We start from the raw sequence: 23,979 nt of genomic DNA, 5'->3' as shown, positions 1-23,979 counted from the left end.
GTCATTCACTCTTGATATATTAGTCTGTAGAAAGACGGGAGTTTCACCACCGCTTAATGCTAATAGGGTATCAGCAGCACATAGGGTTGCTTCTTCCCCCATTACACTGATTAATAGCGTTCAGGTGAGCCAGTTTATCGTTACCACTACTATACTCTTATTTACACAAATACACACACTAAGTTAATAAATCCAAATTAATTTTCACTTCGAATACCTCACAAGAGGTATTTTATAGTCAAACACGTAATAACTACGAAATAAAAACCGGATAACACAATCACGATCCGAAAAACCTCGTAGCCCCTATACGCCTTCATGGCGTGGTGCTATGCACAGGGGAACACTTTACCTTTTTTTTACCTTTTACCGAACACAAGCTCAACGCCATTTTTTCCCATTTTTTACCATCGAACACGCACCAAGCTAGCAGAAGAGTCTAGAACAGTTAAGAATCGAAATGCGCAACATTTTGAGTACGTGTTGAAGGCCAAGGTTCTAAAGAAGGAAGTAAAATCAAGAATAAAAGCTATATCTTGAGTTAGAAAGTAAGGGAAATTTTTGTGCAAGCTTGAAAAGGGAGAATGGAGGAGTTAGAAGAGCAAGGGAAGGTTTGTTTAATCATATGAACCATCGTTAATTATTTAGACTAAATTTATTGTTTGCGTATTTTGTGAAATAACTGATGTTGCAATGGGTATTTTTACTAATTTGTCATGTGACGGGGTGCCTAGTCATATGTTAGTTTCGTATCTCCAATAATGTCTTGTCAACATGAGATTGAGGAAAAGGAACGCCGTTTATAATGTATTCATACGGAAACGGAAAGTGAGTACATCATGCAATCCGCACCGTGATAATTTATGACCAATCGGCAATCAGAGCGCGACGATAAGTAAAAATTATTTCGTTTTTACTTGTTATTAACACAAAAAAAAACATAATGGCCCAAGGTCCTTTTGTTTTATTGCGATTTCATCGTGCTACGAATGCAATTTTTGCATGGTTCGATTTCGATTTTCGTCTGTTAACACACACTGCGGAGTTTTAGCGATTACTTAAGATTTTGTTCAATATATGCTTTCGTGGTTAGGTTAGGCAGGTTAGGTTTGGTTCCCTTACCATTAAAATAAAGTTCCTAAATGCATTATACTAAGATTCCGATTTACTTCTACATTCATTCCCACGCTTCTACGATATTTACTGTCGCTTGTCGATAGGGAATATCCTCTACATGAGAAGTGCGCAAGGTAATTTTAATGTTGTTTTTTTCAACATAAATAACTTTTTTTTCGAGTCCAAACAGCGCTCATTATTTTAAGGAAGGTTCAGATTTCGTGTGTCAATGATTACCAAATTTTTACGATAATTAGTCTTACCTGCTAGGAGAATTTGAAAGAGATCATAAAACAATCGGAACCGTTATCCTACGTGCACTCACGGATCAGGTTTTTGTACAGAAAGAAATCTCTTGGATGTGCACATCCTAGTACGTTTGGCAGGTTAGGTTTGGTGCTCTGAACATTGTAATGACACTTATGTGATTAGGTAACAGTTTCATAGATCGGAGACACATTAAAATAGGATATTTTGTTCGTACTTACCAATTGTGTATTGCGGAACTTAGTTCAAGGTGCCATTATGTTTTTTACACAAAAACTAAACGCTTTTTCTAACACGTTTTTCTAAGTGCTACCAAACGCACATAACGGTGAGATATCGCTTACTTTGTGAATGATATCGCTTCTTTTGTTTTCAAATATCATTGTTTCCAACCTTGTTCGCTGAAAAATACCTACTGTCGTGTTCGTCACGTGTGCAAATTGTACATTATGCACGGCTAGCTGACGGATAGCCTCACAAACCATTTCCGATAAGGTTAGGTTATGCAAACATAGTTAAAAAAATATATATATTGAAAACACTGACATGATTTCCCGGTCAAATAGATATCACGATAAAAGAAAATACCTCGACTAAAATTGGAAACCTTAGAGAAACTAATTTCCGTAAGTAGTTTCTTCTGTAAAAATGAAGATATGTGTCTCTGATGTATGAAACTGTTACCATGTGGATTATAATGCAGCCTTTCTATGCTTTAAGTAGGTTGGTAACGTTATGTATGATTGCCTTAGTATTGTCATAATTTTCTTAATATCCTGCATGAGAAGAACATTTCTCACAGTGGTCAAAATGGTTGTTTTAAGTCCACTTAAGCACAGGTAGGTTAATTGGGATTGGAATATACAGTGATAACTGAACCACAGTGCATTGTAGCTCCACCAGGGATCAGACATATGACCCCTCTTTTACAAGGTGAGCGTGTTTCCTGAGGACTTTCTGGGATGCCCTTCTGATAGTGGTTCTAATGAGTGGTGTTTCTTGTACAACCTACTTTTCATGACATGGTTCTTCACAAATTAATAGTACAAAAAGAGGGTTTTTAGGCTAAAATTGATCCACAAACCATTCATGGAAGGTTAGGTTAGGTTCAGAGTACAACACATAGGAACATGAATGCACGCTCGTCACAAATTCTGGCCTGAATTGTTCTTTGTAAGGTCCCTTCATCAGTTTCATCATAGCATCACTAATCCTCATTTTCGCGATAACCAAATGTGGCAGAAAAGCTAAGTAAAATAAAGCAAACCAAGAATTAGAACGCACGTTCTCTTGGCCAAATAAGTACATCCATATTTATGAGTGTTTTGCGTATCCATTTTCTTTTATTGGAAGCCAAGAGATTAGTATATTTAAATAAAATACTACTAAAACGAGAGCAAGAGAGAGCGTTAGCAAATATTTGTTATTTAATCATTATATATTCCATCATTGAAAAAAAAGAAAGCATAAAATGTTTGTCTGCACATAAGACGTTCCAATTGCATAAATAATAAAAGTACATCCCATATTATACATACATATTGTACGTGTAAAATGTAGTGTAAATGCAGAGAACATAAGTACTGCAGAAAAATTTCCCCTTAGTTCTTTAAAGGATTTACAAAGGAAGTGAAGGGAATACAATCCCCTATCTGTCCTATAGGAGATAGACTGGAGGACCTGAAAGCACGGGCTTTCAACCATTGGAGCGGGGGCGAGGGAGGTAGAGGCAGAAATCTTTCCTTTCCCTTCGGAAACCCATTTCTACCTGGAACTGTGAGACGGAGTGAGAGCGAGCTAGGCCAGCTTTGCCCGCTGAACGCACCAAGGGACGAGAAGTGCGTGAAAAAAAGTTGCATATGAACTGTGGCTTCAACAATACAATAAATATTGCGATTTGAAAATAATTAGAGATTTGAGATTGATTGATCTATCTCCGCTAGACTAGCTACTCCTCAGTGCACGTCACTGCCACTATCGAATACGGAATCATGAGTTGATCCTAAGAAAATATTTCTTCCTCCTCTGCACATAAAACTTGGATTAGTAAAGTGCTTGGTCATGGCAATGGCAAACAAACTAAAGGGTTTCAATACCTTACTGCTAAATTTCTGAACATAAGCACAGCTAAAGAAGGCATTTTTGTGTGACGTAAATGAGACATTCTAAAAGATGGAAACCCTAACTTCTGAAGAACGAGAAACTTGGGAGAAATTTTCAGTGCGTTTGTGAACATTTTTTAGGTAAAACCAAGTCTCCGGATTTCATCAGTGGCATGATGTCCGATGTCACTTAGACTACACTTCTTGCACTTCCATTTGCATATCTTCCCAAAAATCCGTGGCAATGTGAGTGACAAAAAAGGGGAGCGTTTCCACCAGGGCATTGAGACAAGGGAACAGCACTTCAAAGGTTTCTATAATGGCAGACTACTGCTGGATGTTGTATAGTGATGATCCTTATGCAGTGTACATGGGTCAATAGACATGGACATTCATAACAATTTTTAATAATATTTACTTACGTTGCAGAAATCCAATATTGCTGTATATAAGGACAATTTTCATTATAATAAAGAGGGTTATTATGAAAAAAATGGTGGGTGCCAGCACAAATCTAGATTTAAATTCATGATCAGCATTAAAAACTGATCTAGAAATGTATGGTTTTATTTCTGATGATTAAAAGAAGTTTCTTTTTGTAGATCACTGTTATTAGAGAGCTCCAAACCTGACTGTACTAAAATACTTGCACGTCAGCATATAAGAGTGGGATTTTGACTGGAAATTAATGCAAGGTTACTTTAAATATGGAAAACATAAATTAATGAGTGAATGTACACATTTGCTGCATGTATGAAATATTTTGTAGATGGCTGCAGTAGTTTGTACCCTAGAGAATAGTCACAAAATTGCCATGCACTGATTTTTTTTTATATGGATGTGGAAATTACATGTGTGTAATGATGAAATTGGAATAAGGTAATATGAATGTGACATCTTTTCTGAATTCTTTTTTAAGAACTTTTTTTCTTCCTTCTTGATTGATGGGGTCATGTATACAATAATGTGAAATATTGTTTGGTTTCAGTACATTACACCTGCATGTTTGTCTTATATTGTTTCAAATATTCAAATATTCACAAATATTCAAATATAATAATATTAAAATAAACTAACTTTAAAAACATATTTCTTTTCTAGGAGATATTTGCCCAGAATGGTGTACAAGTTCATACGCATAATGTCGATAGAGATGTTGATTCATTTTGGTCCGGTTCATTGAGCATTGTTGAATATGTGAGTACTTCAACTGTTTTACTTGATAAACAAGTTCATTCGTTCTTTTGCCTGTAAAACATACCTAGTTCACATACTACCAGAACAAGAGACATGTCATTAAAAAATTATATCTACTGAAAGTATGTATTGATTATTTCTTATGAATGTACGAAAATTGTAGAGGTTTGAGTCCGATTGTGAACATAAGTGTTTCGTTTTGAGTTTGTTCATTAGCAGATGGCCAATTCTAGCAATGGCTATTCTCTTTTGATGGGAGGTTTTTAAGTTTCAATACTATTACTATACTCTGTCTCAAGAATCTGTGGAGCTAATAAACGAAAACAAGTCCTTTGTAGTGACTCAAGCAGTGAACGTGTTAGAGCAGTGGTTCTCAACCATTTTCAGTCCGGGACCCACCTTGAAGGATGGGACCCATAAGCATAGGTGCCGGCAGAATTACTTGTAGGGGTGTGCACACAATTTATAATCATATTTTTGCTAACGTCGAGCACTTTAAGAAGCCCTCTTTTATGCTTAAATTTGTATCCGAGCATACCTAGAGAAAAAGTGGGAGACTGCCTTCAGAGGTGGTTGTTGGTAATGGGGTCGAAATTCTTGCCGCTTGGGAATATGTTACGTGGTTCTTCCTTGTAACCAGTTATAATTGTTTCTATGTCAACAATAAAATTTTCAGACAGAGAGAAGGGTCTGCAATGAGCAACCCGGTATCGGGCATTGTGGCTAGCAATTTCATGCATTTTGTAGAAAAAGCTGCTTTAGAGCAAACAAGATGTAGTTTAAAATACTATGGGAGGTACGTCGATGATATTTTAATAATTGGGAAAGAAAAAGAGCTTGATGTTGTTTTTGATGAATTAGGAAAATAGGAAAAAAGGATTGGTTTTACAGAGGAAAACCTTGTCGATGGGAAGATTAATTTTCTAGACTCAATTATCACAAAAACCGATAAAGGAATAAAAACAGGGGTTTTCCATAATCCTCTAGCTGGTGACCTGTTTATCAACAAAAAATCTGAACACACTGGAAGGATTAAGACAAATGTTTTTCTTAATTTTTTCATCAGGGCAGAAAGGCTATGCATCGAAAGAATAGAAAAAGAAAAATAAATTTCATGGATAACAGAGGGGTATACAAATCAAGAAATGAATAAGGTAGTTAGAAAAGCATGAAGGATCATAAAAAGGGAGAACACAAACGACCCTAATGGGAGTGCAAAGGAGGATGCTGAGGTAGGGAATTTGATTAATAAGGATCTTTTTGTCGGAATCCCTTATTATAAAGGGCTATCGGAAAAAATAGAAAAAACACTGTAAGAGAATATGGTATAAAATGTGGTATGAAGGCGTCCCCCCCCCCCCGGATCATTGAAAAACATTTCACTGAATATAAAAAGGGGGGAAGGAGCGGGGAATCCCGGAAGAACAAAAAGGAGTCTATAGCAGGGGTTTCCAACTGGCGGCCCGCGAAGCCTGTTTGTAAAATACATTAATTTCATGTAATTTTATTAAAATACGTTCTATTTTTGCTGTTAAATGAACGGAAGCTCTGTGAAGAAAGACAATATCACAGGTAGAATTGATTTTGCAGTCAATAATGATCATCAGAAGAATCTAAAGTGACGTAACGTTCTCTTCACACCATGCATTCAACCCCTTCGCTATGCGGAATGAACTTGCCCGCTTCCCACCTCTTCGCTATGCGGAATTGCAGGGAATCGTAATAAACTGATGATTTTCAACGTTACTTTGGAGAGGAATAACCTGGTCCAGTTTCCAAGCTGTTGGCGGCTAGCAGAAGATGAAGAAACACTGGACTTTTCTGAATTCAGTGCAAATATTAAAGAAATAATGGACGAGTTTGACTCCAGATTTAAAGATTTTGAAGAACTTAAAAGCAGCATCCAGCTATTTAGCAATTCTCTTGGCATTAATATTGAAGAACAAGAAGCTTTTCTCTCCTACTTGAATTGTGTGATTTGCAAGGCGATTTCCTTCAAACTAGGCAAGAAAAACGGCCCGAGTTTTTTGAATACCTTTCAAAGGAACGCTTTCCAAACCTTCGTAGTTTTGGGCAAATAATGACATTGATGTTCGGCAGTACATACACGTGTGAAAGTTTTTTTTCTTTCAATGAAGTTCATCAAGAACTGCTACAGAAGCCGACTGGCAAATTCTTCACTGCTTCACCTTCTAAGACTTTCAAATACAGAAATTGAAGTGGACATTCCAACTTTAATGAAAGAAGCAGATCGGCCTCAATTTTCTGTTCAGTACTTACAATCTTTGTAATTTTTAATTCCCCCCCCCAAAAAAAAAATGCGGCCCGCCAATCAACTGCTGGATATAATTTTGGCCCTCAGACCTTTTGAAGTTGGAAACCACAGGTCTATAGGATAGAATGTGAATGTGGTAAAGAATACATAGGACAGACCGGAAGAAGCATGCACATAAGATGGGGCGAGCATGACAAGGTTATCGAGGAGGGAGTACCCAAAACTGGTCTCTCTGAACATATTATTGGAAGTGGGCATAAGATTGTAAAAAAAGAAGTCATTAGGAAAGATAATAAATTAAATAGGAATGTTTATGAAGCTGCGTATATTTGCACGGGAAATAGGAATAAACTCAACAGAGAGGATGGTAATTTAGAGGACGGATGGATCATTTTTCTTAAAAAATGAGATAAGGCAGTGAAAACTGATGCTAAAATAGGTTTCCATATTTCTTCGGATGTCATCAAAGCAGCAGAAGAGGAACGAGAATTCACTTTGGATTGGTGACGTAAGAGATAAAGGAGGGACTGTTTATAGGAGGGGAGGTAGCTTTTCCCTTCCAGTTGAGGTGGGGGCTGCTTTCTTGAGTAGGCCTCACAACGAGCCTGGGCTCATAACAGCCACTTGGGATCCTTTTTAGTTATTTTAATATAAGTGTGGAGTATTTTTACAAAGTTTTTAACATGCAGAGATTTTTTAAGTTGGAATTTGGCAGAGTTTTTGTAAGTGTTTTTAACCTTAACCCTTAACCAAATTCTCATTCAACACTTCTTTTACGTGGCACTATGCTCTATGCCTAGAAACATCCACGAACCTAATGAAGGAGGCAGTCTGACCTCCGAAACGTTGTCCTAATAAAACTCCATACTCACTCATGTAAGTAGTTACATTAATCAATAGAAAGCAATGGTAGAGCGCAAATAACAGAAATGTATTATGTACAGTTTAGACTAAGTACAACACAGGTTGAATTTAAATTGTTAATACAATATCTCTTAGTAACTTTAATGTAAAGGATTTCAAGACACAGTAAATAAATTTTTGACCCCCACTTCGCAACCCACCAAACGTCCCCTTGGGACCCAGCAGTGGGTTGTGTCCCGTACGTTGAGAAACAATGCGTTAGAGGGAAAAGTGAGGCATGTATGGAGTCAACAAGACCACAAACTACCAGTCATTAGCACCAACATACACTGGTTCACTCCACCCACTCGCTTACTCCTCTTTTCTACCGTTATGTGTGGCCTTGCTCTACAGATTCCTGGGACAGAATACAAGTGAATTGTTTTGATATTTGAGAGTGTAATATGTACACTAATGAATGAAAGAAGAAAAGAAACAGAACTGAAATATCTTGATTATACTGAATGCAACTCTAACTGGCAGATGGGAAACACCTAATCAGCGATCAGTTGAATTTTGCTCGACCGAGATCGAGCATTTTTGAGTCACAAGGTACCGAACGTTGTTTGTGGGATGAAACAAATGAGCGTTGTGTACACCACATGTTGCCAAACATACTGTAAAGCGAGAAAGTGTCTTCTCGGGCAACGGTATTGTCAGCACCGGAAATCAGCGGGACTTAATGGTACAACTGCACATGTGGTCCTGAATGATGAAGTTTACGGAAGGACCACCCACAGGTAGGAATATAGGCGGATACACAGTCATATAAAGCCAACTGGCAAAGACAGAAGCGCACTTGGCAATGTTGCTTCAGGAGAGCGATGTGAACCCTTCAGCTTTCACTTCGCAAATGAGTTTGTTGACACCCATCGGACCAAATGCCCCTGAAAATGATTGGGGGACAGGACATGCCAGAAATAGCCATCAAGGTCAACCGCCAGTTGGAGTTTCCAAGAAAGAATGTTTTAAATGATGTTTCATGTTATTGGGACAACTGTTCTCAAGGGAGTTATAGGTAATGTTGTCCTAGTACTAGCTGGCTGCTAGAGGTTAATATCATGCAATGATCATTCATCCTCTTTCCTGTGGACCAGCAATCCAAAGTAAGAAATACATTAAAATGTACTAAAATTTCTGGAATTAGTGCCCCTTACTAACAGTCGATGCACATATAGAGAACAATTGTTTCATGCAATCTACAAAGTATTGTATCCTCTTTAAAACAGATTTAGTTATTGAGCAGGATATCATTGTTAATGAGTCGGCCCCCGTGGTTAGCACATCGCGCTACGACGCCAGGGGTCCCGGTTTGGAATCCCGGCCTGGGCATGGATGTTTGTGAGTGTCCATTCATCAATTTCATCACATCCTCATTCCCATCTTCGCAAATTAGCTAAAAGTGTCACAAAAAGCAAAGTAAAATAAACCAAATCAAATCATTGTTAATGTAACAGTCTGTTTATTTAAAGCTGAAAAAATAAATGGAAAAGTTTAATGAATGGCTATTATGCTGCCAACTACTGGGACAGTCAGCCCAGTGAATCGTGTAAGCTAAAAAAAAGCCTAGGACAGTTGCAATCATTTTATTATTCACAGTTGCTTAATATATTTAATGTATGTGACTATTTCTGAAAATATGAATGTCCGTTTCAATGTCTTCTGCTTTTCAGAGTTATGGAAAGTGTATAGAATGGAAACCCACAGAAGAAAAAGCTGTTTCAGTCGAACCGGAACAAGAATGGGCAGTTGTCAATACAACTGTTGGCTACAAGACACAAAATCCAGGTAACTCTTTGTGCAGTTTGACTATTTAAGCTGTTTTTCTGTATGAAGAAACATTTGTCTACCCCTCCTTATCTAAGGGAATTGGCAATATTTGAATAACATATCCAGAATAAATTTTTGCAGATTGTCATTGTAAAACTAGTAATATTAACAAAAACTAGAACAGTGGCTAGACTTTGTTGCATTAATATTTTGATAAGACTCTTTTTTTTAAAGATATGTGAAAACCGATGAAATAATAATAGCAATTACAGTGTACCAATATGTGTTTTACAGAAAATTGTACAGTACAAACACACACAACCACTATATAAATACATAATTTACTTACTTTCTCAATTTAGAAACTGTGGAGGGAATTCAAGGAATTTCAAGGAAGCCTCGGCCACTCAAGATAGATCTAACAGATCTTAAGAGCTTCAAATTATCCAAAAATGGCCACCAGATGAAGCTGATGCAGAAAGATGGAACATCGCACAGTGCTTTCATGTTCCAACACAACAATGCACATTGCTTTGTTAATGCCTTGAGGGAATTTGTAAATATCTCACAGTAAGTTGATATATGTTCTACAGTTACCAGACTCACCTTGGTGCTTTAGAGAACAGTGATGTTTTTACTACCACTAGGATAGCCTATTTTATCAGTTCATGTATGGATTTGCAACTTATATAATTAATTTCTTTTGTAAATGTACAATTGATATACCCTGGTTTTGTGAAGTAAATGTCTGGGTAAGTACACAGTATATTCGTCAAGGGCAAAACCTGTTGTAGTCAGTCACCTGGTTACATATGTTAATTAAGGAAATTAATGAATCATTTGTGTTCTTCAATGAACATTTGAAATTTTTTATTAGAATGGTAAGTTTTTGTTAAGTTTATGTCAGTTTATCAGCAAAAATGTCATAGTTCATTCATACCAAAAATGCAGTGAAGATTACTAATTGTCCATTTTCCATGGTCAGCAAATAGTTAAACATTATTCATATCTTAGCTCTGATACTGGTAATTATTAATTGTAATACTTGAATTCTAATATTACAGGTCAAAGAAGGACAAAACTATATATATGATAATGGATGAAAATATAGTGGCGTTGGACAGATCATTTTCTGAACTGAACCTCTTTCAAGAATACCCTGCTGATGTCATGTGGAAATTTGTAAAAAACTTGCAGGACAGGCCCTATGAGACAACTCTTACAGCTTTCTCCAAGCTATCAGATATCCTATGTAAGTTAATTGAAATTCTTCAAATAAAAAAAATGCTTTGTAAGGTGTGATGACTTAAGGCTCGCCTGGACCTATGGCCAACATCAGGGCAGCTGTTTTCAAATTTTCCTCTTGTTTTAAACAACACTATGATATTACAAAATCTGAAAAATTACACATATAGTTGTTGAGACTGCTTCATACGTTACTCAGTTGCATAATTCTGTCTTATATATAAATTACTGTAGGTCCCAGCAAAATATAATTTAAAAAGTGTTATTTGAACCTTATTTGTATGAAAGGCATTTATACATAATTTGGTGTTATGTGTACTACTGTTCATTCATACATAACCAAGCTACAACAATGTCACAGAAATATACATTTCTTGTCATTAGAAAAACTCAAGGCGAGTTTCAAATATGAAACAGTATAGGTGGCCATGGCTGCAGTCTGTCTTGAGTTGCAAGAAAGATGAGTGCTGCAGAGGGTGTCACAGAGTAGGCAAGGTGCGTGCCATGAAATCAAAGGAGAAAGATTTGCCGCAGTTGTTCAGAAGAAGAGAGGCATTTTCTTTTGTACATAATACGAAAGTACACATGTTAGCTGATGTTTGCCGTGTTCCATAATAAAAACAGTGACAATAATAATATGTGAGATTACTTGTTAACATTAAAAGTAAAAAGATCTTTAAGTTCAGTATGAAAAATTCTAGTGTCTACTGTAGTATTTCAGTAGTAAAGTGGCAAATGCAATGTATTTAAGAATGAAACTTTTATATTCGTTAATTTACCACTTTATGACTGAAACAACCTGTATTATGTATACAGGGTGACTGGTAATTAGATGTATTCCCTGAAAGGGGTTAAAGTAGAGACAATTTGCAATAAATTTGACTATATTTGATACCCCGTCCGAAAATTAGAAGTTTTCGAGATAATCGAATTTCAATTGTTTTTTTAAAAAATTACAATTTTCCACATAAAAAGATGAATGGAGAAAAAACTGCTCATTGTATGGAACTTGTTTCAGCGTATTCTGATAGCTAACAAATAAGTGATTTGTTGAAAAAAAGTTTTTCCCAAATAACAATCACATGTAAGTAAAGGGTGGGTCTAAACTTACAAGTGATGATAAAAAAATGCACTCTTAGTTTACTTGGCAACGTATTAATAACAAAAATGGTATGACACGAAGCGTACAAATTACTTAAGTTACTTCCTTGTGACGTCTGCTATCCAACAAGGTACAAATGTTGCTAACATTCACATTTGTGTACAAGAAATAATACTTCATTCATCGTCATGTGAATGGAATCAATGAACAATACAATTAAAGAACATTACACGTCTTGCTCAAAGTGGGCACCTCCGTTACGAATGCAGGCACGCAGGTTTTTCGGACATTTCGTCTCTTAACTCGTGATGTGATGGTGTCCTTGATGTGTTGACCAGCAGTGAAGATCCTCTCCCTGAGCTCTTCTTGCGTGTTTACCTGTGTCTTGTCATGTGGCTCCAAATGTAAAAGTCGCAAGGCGTCAAATCGATCGGGGGATCGAGCTGGGCAGGCATCATGCTGATAAATCATGTCACGTCTTGTAGCTAGAGGCAACATCCTCCAACAACATTGCCATCCCATTCCTCAAAAAATGTTCATAAGTGATGCCATTTAAGATTTGGGGCAGGAAAAATGGCTCAATCAAATGATTGTTGATGACGCCCATCCATACTTCTGCCTTTGCGTGCGACAGTGGCTGGATGAAAATTACCCAAATAAATGGATTAGCCAAGGCAGCCCGATTCCATGGCCGGCTCGATCCACCGATTTACCGCTTTGCGACTTCTACATTTGGAGCCACATGACAAGACACCGGTAAACTCGCAAGAAGAGCTCAGGGAGAGGATCTTAACAGCTGGTCAACACATCAAGGACACCATCACATCACGAGTTAAGAGACCAAATGTCCGAAAAAACCTGCGTGCCTGCATTCGTAACGGAGGTGCCCACTTTGAGCAAGACGTGTAATGTTCTTTAATTGTATTGTTCATTGATTCCATTCACATGATGAATGAAGTATTATTTCTTGTACACAAATGTGAATGTTAGCAACATTTGTACCTTGTTGGATAGCAGATGTCACAAGGAAGTAACTTAAGTAATTTGTACGCTTCGTGTCATACCATTTTTGTTATTAATACGTTGCCAAGTAAACTAAGAGTGCATTTTTTTATCATCACTTGTAAGTTTAAACCCACCCGTTACTTACATGTGATTGTTATTTGGGAAAAACTTTTTTTCAACAAATCACTTATTTGTTAGCAATCAGAATACGCTGAAACAAGTTCCATACAATGAGCAGTTTTTTCTCCATTCATCTTTTTATGTGGAAAATTGTAATTTTTTTAAAAAACAATTGAAATTCGATTATCTCGAAAACTTCTAATTTTCGGACGGGGTATCAAATATAGTCAAATTTAGTGCAAATTGTCTCTACTTTAACCCCTTTCAGGGAATACATCTAATTACCAGTCACCCTGTATATTGTTCCTCAAAATAGATACAATTACAGTATGTTAATAACGTTATGAGATGGTATCTAAATCTGATTTGTAAGTAATTCTCAGTTATACAGTACATATTATTTTCTCTTCACCTTGACATACGTATAACTCAGGTTCAACTGTACTTTGAATTCCTTCTGGAGAATTCATGTGAATCTTCGTATGGTTTTTCTAGGTATTATCAATAGTTTAATAGACTGACATAGCCACGAAACTAGTGAGAATATCTAGGCAACAGAAAGCCAACCACACAGAAATGCATGTGAATATTCTATAAGGAATTCTAAGTATGTGATTTTTCAGAATTTGGAATATCATAGCTGTTTTTCGAAACAAAAGGAAAATTTGAAAACAGCTGCCCTGACATTGGCCAAAGGTCCAGGGAAATTTACAATTCATGCATGAAACATGCTGTTGGAGTTATATGTTATCTAGAATAAAATTATATGGAAGCATGGCTTTATGTTTTCAGGGGATCAAGCTGAAAAAACTTAAAATCGAGGAAAATTTAGCACATTTTGCTGTGTTGACATATTCGAGAGTAGATGTACAGTGGAACCTCAATTTTACTTTTTTCATGGGACCAAGGTGAAACAACTTAAAACTTGGGAACATGTAAAATCTGGGAAAATTTTATAGAATTTTGCTCTATTGGGACCATGAAAACTGAATGTATAATGCAGAAAAATGCAAAAACTGGGTTTCACTGTAACTGTGAAGATAAGTAATGGTAACTGAGTTACTTTCTCGAATGAACTACGCTAACTGCAGCTTAATTACTTTGGAGGTGAAGTAATTGTAACTCAATTCCTTACAAAAGTGACTTTCCAAACACTAGTATAATTTAGTAAACTTTTCTTTCAGTCATGTGAGTCTTTTTTTGTGTGTGTTTTTCAAATAGCAATATTGGGTTGAATATATAAATGAGACATTCATGTATTGCAAATTCATTTCAGTGTTCCGTCCATCTCAAGCAGTTGAGCACAGACCTGAGGAAGAGGTGGCAGAACTCCTGCATCAGAGCCTGAATTCCCTGGAAGGCCCAGCCGATGCGGATGGCTACGAAGTTATCGCCTCTCCCCAACCTGATGTCCTCCTACCACCTCGACCAGTTGTTTCAAGGGAACTACCTATCACCGTGGAAGAATGGTCTCTACACATGGACATTGATGGTAGAATTTTGGAGGAAGACCAAGTCAAGAAAAAGATATTTAGAGGTGTATGTAAATTTTTCCATCCATATCAAACTTGCAGTAGAATTACTGTTGTTAATTAGGTATTGTGCAGATTAATCAATACTCTATTGATATCATCCAATATAGGCATGCTGGTTTATCAATAGCGACTTGTATGGTAAATAAAATCCAAAATTTGATTTTAAAACTATACTCAATACTTTACTATATTTGCCCAAAAAAGTTTCCATTCTAATAACACTTTTATGTAGTTACCGGATTATTATCAGATATTTCGATAATTGAATATTATCAGATTTCAGGTTATTATGTTATTCCTGATAAAGAAGTCAATTTTTCCATCTCAAATTTTGTATCGAAATTAATTGTGTTCTGGGATTTTGCCCAAGAGAATTTAGACCAGGAAAATGTTTCGTTGGTAAATAAACCCTTAAATTGCATGTTTAAGTTTTTTTCAAATTTTGAACATGACTTTGCATTATTTCATGACAGAATATGAAAACCGCATGTTTTCCTCTTCAAGACACTTTGGATGTTGTTTGGTCATGTATTACACAGCTTTGGATATAGATCCTTAGAGTTGATAGGGGTACCTGATGTAAAAGCATATTTAAATTAATGAAACTATCAATCTTGTTACTGGAAGGGAAGCTGTGGAATATGTGACCAACAACACTCGGTGTTCCTTGGGGGAAAAAATGTGTTTTCTGAACCTCTTTTAGTGAGCTCCAAAATGTAAGTACTTTTGAAACCTTTCCTTGCTATATTAGCTTGAATATTTTGCTAATCTGAAATTAATTGTAGAGGGTCTCGTGCACTACATCATCACATGTTGTCTTAATTTTCACTCAAACTTTTTGCATTTTGATAGGGTGTCCAACCGTCTCTTCGTTATGAAGTATGGAAGTTTTTGCTTGGGTATTTTCCTTTCAACTCAACACATGTTCAGAGGCAAGAAATTCGTAAGAAGAAGGTTGAGGAATATTTCCAGATAAAGCTTCAGTGGAAAAGTATGACAGCTGGCCAGGAATCGAGGTTTTCAGACTTCAGGGAAAGGAAGAATTTAATAGGTAAGTGTTTTCCTGTTAATACTGCTTCGCTTGAAGGTTTAGATGGTACCTGCAGCCATTTTTGTTTCTCTTAATTTTTCTGACAACAGAGATATCAGTAGAGACTAGTCAAGATATTTTTAATCATGCTGTATCAGTGAAATATGAAATATGTGCTATTTTAATAATGTCAACAGTAAATGCAGCATTAATCACTTAAGATAATGAGGTAAAGTGTTAGTTCATTATCTGCCATCAGATTTGCTTCAAGAATTTTTTCAGTAAAATGAAGTGTCATCATTCAACATAACAGTGATTCATAATGCTGAATGAGAAGTTTGTGAAGCAATACCATTTCTAAAAGAAAAACAGATAAATATATTTGCTTCTTTTGGAAAAAGTAAAAAAAAAAAGATTGAAACAAAAAATAATTCATATACACCCTTTCTAATGCCACAAAGATGAGTAATTCAATCTTAAATGAAATAGAACATGCATTAAAGATGTACTTCCCACAAATGTGTCTAATGAGACTTTGTTTGAATATCCTCACTGTAAATTACCCACCACCTACTACACACATGTACTTTTAATTATATGCAATGGAGAGCTCAGCCCCTAGTTTCTTTGTAATAAATATATTGTTAATAATTGTGAAAACTTTTAAAACTGTTACCATTTCAGAAAAGGATGTGTACAGGACAGATCGAACTCTGCCGTTCTTTGAAGGAGAAAATAATACAAATGTCCAACTATTGAATGACATTCTGATGACTTATGTCATGTACAACTTCGACCTCGGCTATGTACAGGGGATGAGTGATCTCTTGAGTCCTATCTTGTATGTTATGGAGAATGAAGCTGATGCCTTTTGGTGTTTTGTGGGATTCATGGATAAAGTGGTAAGTATATCTGAGCATATTTTTGAAAGTTTAAAGATGATGATAAGGTAAAATATGAAATTATGATAAAAACTGATAACTATATTCAGTTCCATAATCAGCATCTGAACAGATGTGATGTTTTCTGTCCTGGAAAAGTAAAAGTAAGCATAGTACATGATTTTTTTAATGTGTATTTAGAAGAAAAACAACAATGGACAATTTTGGAAAAAAATGTTGCTGGATATCAATGGGAATATTTGATCTGTATGATTATATCAGTAAATTTTCTCAAGTCCTAAGCACTGAAAATTTTATTTCAACTATTAATTAGTACCTTACCAAATGTGCATTATTTTTTTTTTCAGTGCCATAATTTTGAATTGGACCAGTCTGGAATGAAACAACAACTTCAGCAGCTTCACAATCTACTTCATATTACTGACCCTGATTTGTCCAGTTACTTGGAAAGCCAAGACTCAGGGAATCTGTATTTTTGCTTCCGTTGGCTTTTAATCCTTTTCAAGAGGGAGTTTTCTTTCCAGGACATTACGAGGCTATGGGAGGTGAGTAACTAATTTTGGGCTCCTGCCTTGGTGCCAAAGTGTGCCCTGGCCTGAGTATGAAAGTCAAATAATCACCAAAATGGACAGAAAATCAATGCTAAATAACAAAAAAATATAATAAGATATAGGTCTGAGCTGATATCAATTTCCATCGATACTCTTAATGATTCGCACTGATGCAGATACTGATGCTTGCAAATTGTTAACAATTAAAAGTTGTTTAAAATATCGATTAATAATGGCATGCAAGTATTCCTCTCCAATGATAAGCATCAATTTATGAAATATTCAACAATTTCATCAAAATATTAAAGTATGTTACGTAATCACAGTCAAGATTTTTACATACATTAATGGTGCAAATAAATAGAAAACTTTAAATTTTGCATAATTTCGAGGATAATTAAGCTTCGTGAAAGTGTCGTATGGCATTTTTGGTTGATCCTGAAAAGACTTAAAGTGCCCCAAAAGTATCATCCAGTATCGGTAAATAAATTCCAGTTGATTCTTTCTGATACTGATAAGACTGGTATCGGCTCAGCCCTAATAAAATACTATTTTTAGAATGATCATCTCAGCTCTAAAATATGATTCTGGAAATTTCAAAATTGCAACATTTTCTGAAGTACCTGCAATAATGCACTAAAATAGAGGCTTCACTAGATTCCTAGAATACCTCATTTTGTCTTCGATTTATGCTTCCACCTTGTTATCTTCGTGGAATTGTCTTTCATGAGTCCTGCTACATATTATCCTGTTGTAATGTTGAATATTGTTTTTATGTATTTGCTTCCATACACAGAGTATGTGGCCGCGGTGGCTCAGTCGGTAACGCGTCTGACTACCATGCTAAAGGTCCCGGGTTCGATCCCCGGCCGGTTCAAATCCGGAAACTTTTCTAACGTTGGAAGCGGCCCCGGCGCCCACCCAGCGTCGAATGACATGGGTACCTGGGGGAAACCCTGGGGGCTAAAGGTGGTCAGGGGCGTGATGCTGATCACATCACTCCCACTCATGACCGGATCAAGAAAGTGTGGGGCGTTACCCCCACACCCCCTATATGCGTTCATGGCATGGTGCCAAGCACAGGGGAACACTTTACCTTTACCTTTACACAGAGTATGTTCTGTCGTAGAAACTTTGGGAAAATTACTGGCTTGACTAGAGCATGAATGTGAGTTCCCAGCACACAGTAACATATATTGTAATACTCATGGTTAACCTGTATATTCAGAAATTTGACTTAAAATTTTGAATTGTTACAAATGTTGAATCGTTTTGTATTATTCGAAAATTAACCTATGTTTTTCCACACGTCGTAAAAGCAAATTTACAAAATACTTTATTTGAACAATCTTATGTAAAATGTATGTTAATATTTAGGAATTTTATTGTTTATTTCTCTCTCAGGTTCTGTGGACTGGCTTACCTTGCCCAAACTTTCACCTGCTCATGTGCCTTTCTGTCTTGGACACTGAGAAAAACTCTCTAATAGAAAACAAATATGGCTTCACAGAAATATTGAAGGTAGGTGTCAGTATGATTTGGAATAAAATCTTATTTTAGCATTGTTACATTTATTGGATGTGGATTGTGTAATGTTACCAGTATCATCTGATATATGCATGTAGGGACTTCTGGATGGCATAGTGGTAACATCCTTGTCTTGTAATCAAGGGGTCGTGGGTTCAATCCCCAGTGGAGGCACGTAGAGGTTTGTATCCAATTTGAAACTGTAGGTTCAGTCCTGATTAGCCTATAAGAGCATAAAGTGACCTTCAAACGAATCGACTTTGATATAGTCATATCAGTGTAAAGGGCAAATTATCATAAATTTTTGTTATCCAACATTTCTATAAATAACATGTAAATTAGTACAATCTTTTGCCATTTTCTTGTGGTTTCCAATTAATATAAAGATATATTTTATGTTCCTTGGTTTTGCAAATTCCTTAAAAATTATATTTCATGGACAAAATCTATCACAGTAACCTTGTTGCATATATTTATTTATTCAGAATCTTCATGGGGGAACATGGGGGGGGGGAATATTTTTTTAATCTGTCCTTCTCTACAAATACTGTATATAGCATTTGTAAAATTATAAAACCATTTTAAGCCTGTTGTAGCAGCTGTTTTTTGTTTAATGTTGTAATTTTAATATCTACATATATTTTCAGCACATTAATGACATATCGCTTCAAATCAATTTGGATGAAACTTTGGCAAAAGCCGAGGCTATCTACCTGCAGCTCAGGAGTGCCTCTGGTGTTCCCAACAGTGTCAGGACGATCATTGGGCTTCCCCCAGTACCCGAGAAGAGTGAAAGTGCCGAGGGTGGTGACTACGGAGTTCACAACCCTGAAAGGAATATGTGGAAAGTGAGCAGCCCATCAGGTGATGCCTGCAACCACATAGAAAGTGTCGACGAAGACCATTTCGAAGATGCATTAAATCAGCACTACTTATGAATTTTGTACTAGAATTTGTAAAAAGTATGTATCAATGTTTCTCATAAAGCCAACTAAGGCACCAAAGATTGAATCTTTTTGATACTTACAAATTGCAATTGTTATATATGGTAAGTTACATATCTGAATTTTTCAGGTTTTGTATAAAAAGAAGGGAGATTGTACCACTGTGAATATTGTGCTGCACAAGAAGTTAGTTTTTAACTTTTTTTCCTCCACTATGTTCTAGTCAAATGTTCTATTAAGCAAACATGTGGAAGAGATAGAGTTTTGTTATGAGAAAGAGAAAATAACATTTGGAAACCGGTGTGTTTCCACAAGTTACCTGAACTATGTAAAGCCACACCTATACAAAATAAGTTTCGGGATATCATGAAATAGTACCCCAATGGTTAATCAATGTTAAATGGGCTTGAGTTCCTGATTTATAAGCGATAAATAATAGCATAATTTTAATGGTTGATTTTTCACCTCATTTTAACACAGTTCACACATCTTTAGTAGAGATCAATCTGATTGCACTGTGAAGCCGTGGGAAAAATAAATTATGATTTTTTTTTAAAGTTGAGTGTTAGTTACAAAGATATGGAGGTGTAAAAAAATCCAAAGCACATTTATCTGTTCATTAGCAATTTTATTCACTTCTCCACTTTTGCAGAAGACCATAAATTCAAATACTTGATAGTTTCTTTCATTGCAAGTAAAAAAATTACCAAAACTCTTGTGAAAAATTGTGTGCCAAATGGAGATTTTCAAAACTGCAGAAAATAAAAAGAGGAAATGAATTTAATCCACTTGTGCCAACTTTTACATGTATGTGAAGCAAAAACTTTCCCATTTAGTTTTTCATATCTTTGATATTGTGAATTGCCAAATAATTTTCCTGAAGGATAGGGAGATTTAAAGGTGTCAAATGAAAAACTACAAATTGCTAAACTTTCGCTATGGTGTTTGCTACTATAATCCTGATTAAAGCTTTTGTAAAATCTGATTAAGTTTGCCTGGTAAAATAATTGGTACTGTGCATAACGTACATTTTTAGCTCTTACTATCATTTATTTGTTCTGATTGTCAGATACTTTATTCATAATTTCTGCATAATTTGTGTAGATGATGATGTAACCAAAAAATATGTGTATGTTTATGAAATTGTTTTGTTTGTACCTACCCAGATATGCAAAATTAACTTGGTCGCAAAACATATTGTTTAAAATAATAACATTTGTTGGCCAAATTTAAGTTGCATTTGTATTTTTGTACTTTTCTCTATCTCTATGCTAATCGCAACCTTGAGGATGAATGATGATTAAATGAAATTGATGCAGCACAATTCGCACAGGAACACCCATGTTTACACCAGGTCTTGAACCTGGGAAATTTAGTTGGTATGGTGATAAAATTATTGGCCTTTGAAGAATCTTAGTAATTTGTAGTTGTGCATTTCTCTTTCCTAAATAACATAAAAGCCACAGAATTCCCTCTGATCTGGAATAGTCAGAAAGTGTTGCAATATGGCATTTGCACCAGCAGTGAATATGTATTTTCCACATTTTTAAATTGGATACAACAAATATCTATCTACAAGTAAAAATAAATATTGCTGTTTCTTGCAACTGGTGCCACTGATCACACTTTTCAACCCCCAAAAATATACCAAAGAGAATTATAGCAAACTAAAATATTACAGAATGCCCTGGAAATTTATTTGAAACTATGTGGTGAACCTGGAAAAGCCAGTGAATTTGTTTTGGCAAGATTAGTGCCTTCATGGCACAGTGCTATACACACAGGGGAACTTTATCTAAGATTAGTGGGAATCATGAGCTAATATGCATATTCCCCCATAATTATCATTCTAAGATCATGATAACAGTGACGTGCCCAGGATATTCGTTAATGGTGAGGGGATATGTATACTTTTTTTTTATTAGTCAGCCCACATTTTGCCATATTTTCCTGCCTTTGGGCATGCCACTGATGATAATATACTACAATGTCTATTACCGGTTTGATATAGGGAAAACACAATTTCACTCGTTCATTTCGTCAATTTTACATTTGTACTTACCTATTATGCATTGCGAAACATTCTTTAAGGTGGGATTTTGCTTTTTTCATTGAAATAATTTTAATTTTTCACATTACGAGTATTTATTGTTCTTCCTTTTTTCGCTTCCGTAAGAGACAATATGGCGGGCACAGCTTGACGCGTTGTGGATCATGTGGGTATGCTTCCAACCTTCGTAACCGAAAAATACCTGAATAGCCCCACAAACCATTGATGGATAGCCCCAAAAAACATTCACAGATAGCCCCAAAAAAAAATTCACGGATAGCCCCGAAAAACATTGACTGATAGCTCCACGAACCATTTCCGGCAAGGTTAGGGTAGGTTCGGTTAGGTTAGGCAAGTATAGTTAAAATTTTGATAGTAAAACAATGCGAAACAGCTTTTTTAAAAAAAAGAACCACCTTCACTTCTTGCAAAACAACAGCATGGTTGGAAACACTGACAGGGCATTACATCATTAAACGTACGGAACATCCGGTCCACGCAGAGAAAGAACTGCAATTGTGCGTCGGAGATATATTTCTCTTCGAAAATACATGAATTCCTGGTCCAATAGATTCAACGATGAAAGAAAATACCTCCACGAACTTTGAAAATGCCACAGAAACTCATTTCTGTAAGTAGTTTCTCCTGTAAAATTGAAGAAATGCATTTTCCCGATATCAAACTGTTACCCACTGTCTTTACAGAGAACCACTTTTATATACTGGAATGCATGTTCAACTTTCTTTTGATTTTGTTTCGGATCCCACTTTAAACTGCACATCCAGTCTTGATTAGCCTATCTGTGCATAAAGTGAACTTAAAACTCAATCTATTTTAATTTTGTTTTCAAATTGTTTACTCTCCAGGTATTGAAGCTTGAACATATATTACACATGTGGTATTTCTGTTAGTCAATATTAAGACATTGTTTCTTGGTTTTTGAAGTTAAATTTGGTATTCCATTTATGTACAATGAGATGACAAGTATTGCTTGGCATTGGCAAATTGTCTATGACTATTTTTATTAAATTGTCTTGTGCATAATAGGTGTTTTAACCTTTGGAGGACGAGTGGTATAAGATGTCTACCATCTCTACATGACAGCAATTAAGATGTTTCTTGAAAACTACAGATAATATTTTGGTTGTCTTTTTTGTTCATTTGTATGCATATGAGGGTATGACATACTTGAATCACAAGACAATGTATTTATTGTTAGTATTATTAACAAACACAATTTGAAAATGCTGATTTTTCCCCCTACAAACATTACGAGATTGAACTTGTAAATGGGGTACTACCCTTCTACTAGTGCTCTTGATCATATATTTTAATTTTACATGTAATGTTGAAAATGAAAGAACATGTGACAACTAGGGATCCAGGAGGAAACGTCCAGTTTACAAAATTACGGTTTTCTAAAATTTTGCATATTTTCCATTTTTCAAAATTTGTATATGGGCATTACATTCTCAAAGAGTGGTCTTTTGTCATGCTTCCCTGCAAATTTGGTCCATCCATTGTCCATGGAAGCTGGCAACACTGCTGTTCTTATACATTATTATTTTTCCCCAAGAAGTATCAACCTATTTTCAATGCAACTTGGCATGATTGTAGGAATGTACCATTGCAACATACGAGTACTACATTTTTCATTCACTTTTGCCACTATTGTCCAGATAGGCATAATTCTATGACGAATAGTTTCAACCACAGTTTTTACAGATAGTTATATTTTCTTATTTTGTCTTTTTTTGCATGTTTTAGTCAGACGAATCCGGGAAACAGCTAATAGAAAATAATTAACTGCATAGCAAATGGGGTTGCCAGATCAACACTCACTTAAAATTGAGAGCTAAATAGATCAGGGCCCATACAGCTCAAAATAGTTTGCATAATTTAGTTGTTTGAATTAGCATTCAAGTGTTTCAATTTTGTACTTGATATTGTTATTATTGGCCTCCATTCCTTGGAAGAAAATATCACAATTGTAATGTAGTGCAATTTTCATCATATAGTGGATCTTTTATAGGATATGTAAAACAGAATTGTACAGTAAATGTTGCATGACAATGTTCCAAGAATTGCATCAAATTTGTATCATTTGTAAATATTTTGTATTTTTACCACATTAAAGGAAAATGTATAGTGTATGTATGTATGGTATTTTTTTGTATTATTTGAAATTTTCCACTCTATAAAGTAATATTCATAATCGAGCAGTGTTTCACAACAGAAACATGTATAAATATATATTTATTTTGTTTACTTTGAATGTGTAGAAAATAAAATATTACATGGATAGCATTGAGTTGTATTAATTTTCCCATATTCTACA

At 35.6% G+C, this 23,979-nt stretch overlaps 1 protein-coding gene across 2 annotated transcripts; it reads left to right on the top strand.

Annotated features, from left to right (window-relative positions):
- The first annotated feature begins 442 nt into the window (after positions 1 to 442).
- On the top strand, positions 443 to 23,794 carry Tbc1d15-17 (TBC1 domain family member 15/17). Of its 2 annotated transcripts, none has more exons than XM_083140877.1 (11): positions 443 to 611; positions 4,587 to 4,682; positions 9,534 to 9,648; positions 9,993 to 10,200; positions 10,695 to 10,882; positions 14,379 to 14,641; positions 15,490 to 15,688; positions 16,352 to 16,569; positions 16,917 to 17,114; positions 18,525 to 18,641; positions 19,295 to 23,794. In XM_083140877.1, the coding sequence occupies exons 1-11, from the start codon at positions 585 to 587 to the stop codon at positions 19,583 to 19,585; spliced, it is 1,920 nt and encodes a 639-aa protein (XP_082997003.1). In that variant the 5' UTR covers positions 443 to 584; the 3' UTR covers positions 19,586 to 23,794. The 2 variants fall into 2 exon arrangements, with proteins under 2 accessions (XP_082997003.1, XP_082997002.1); XM_083140876.1 differs by lacking the exon at positions 443 to 611 and adding an exon at positions 734 to 828.
- The last annotated feature ends 185 nt before the right edge of the window (positions 23,795 to 23,979 follow it).

Source organism: Lepisma saccharinum, chromosome 19, assembly GCF_977018435.1.
Source record: "Lepisma saccharinum chromosome 19, izLepSacc3.1, whole genome shotgun sequence".
Classification (NCBI taxonomy): Eukaryota; Metazoa; Arthropoda; class Insecta; order Zygentoma; family Lepismatidae; genus Lepisma; species Lepisma saccharinum.
The sequence above is the reverse complement of the archived record's forward strand: the minus strand, read 5'-3'. Positions and strand labels throughout refer to the sequence as shown.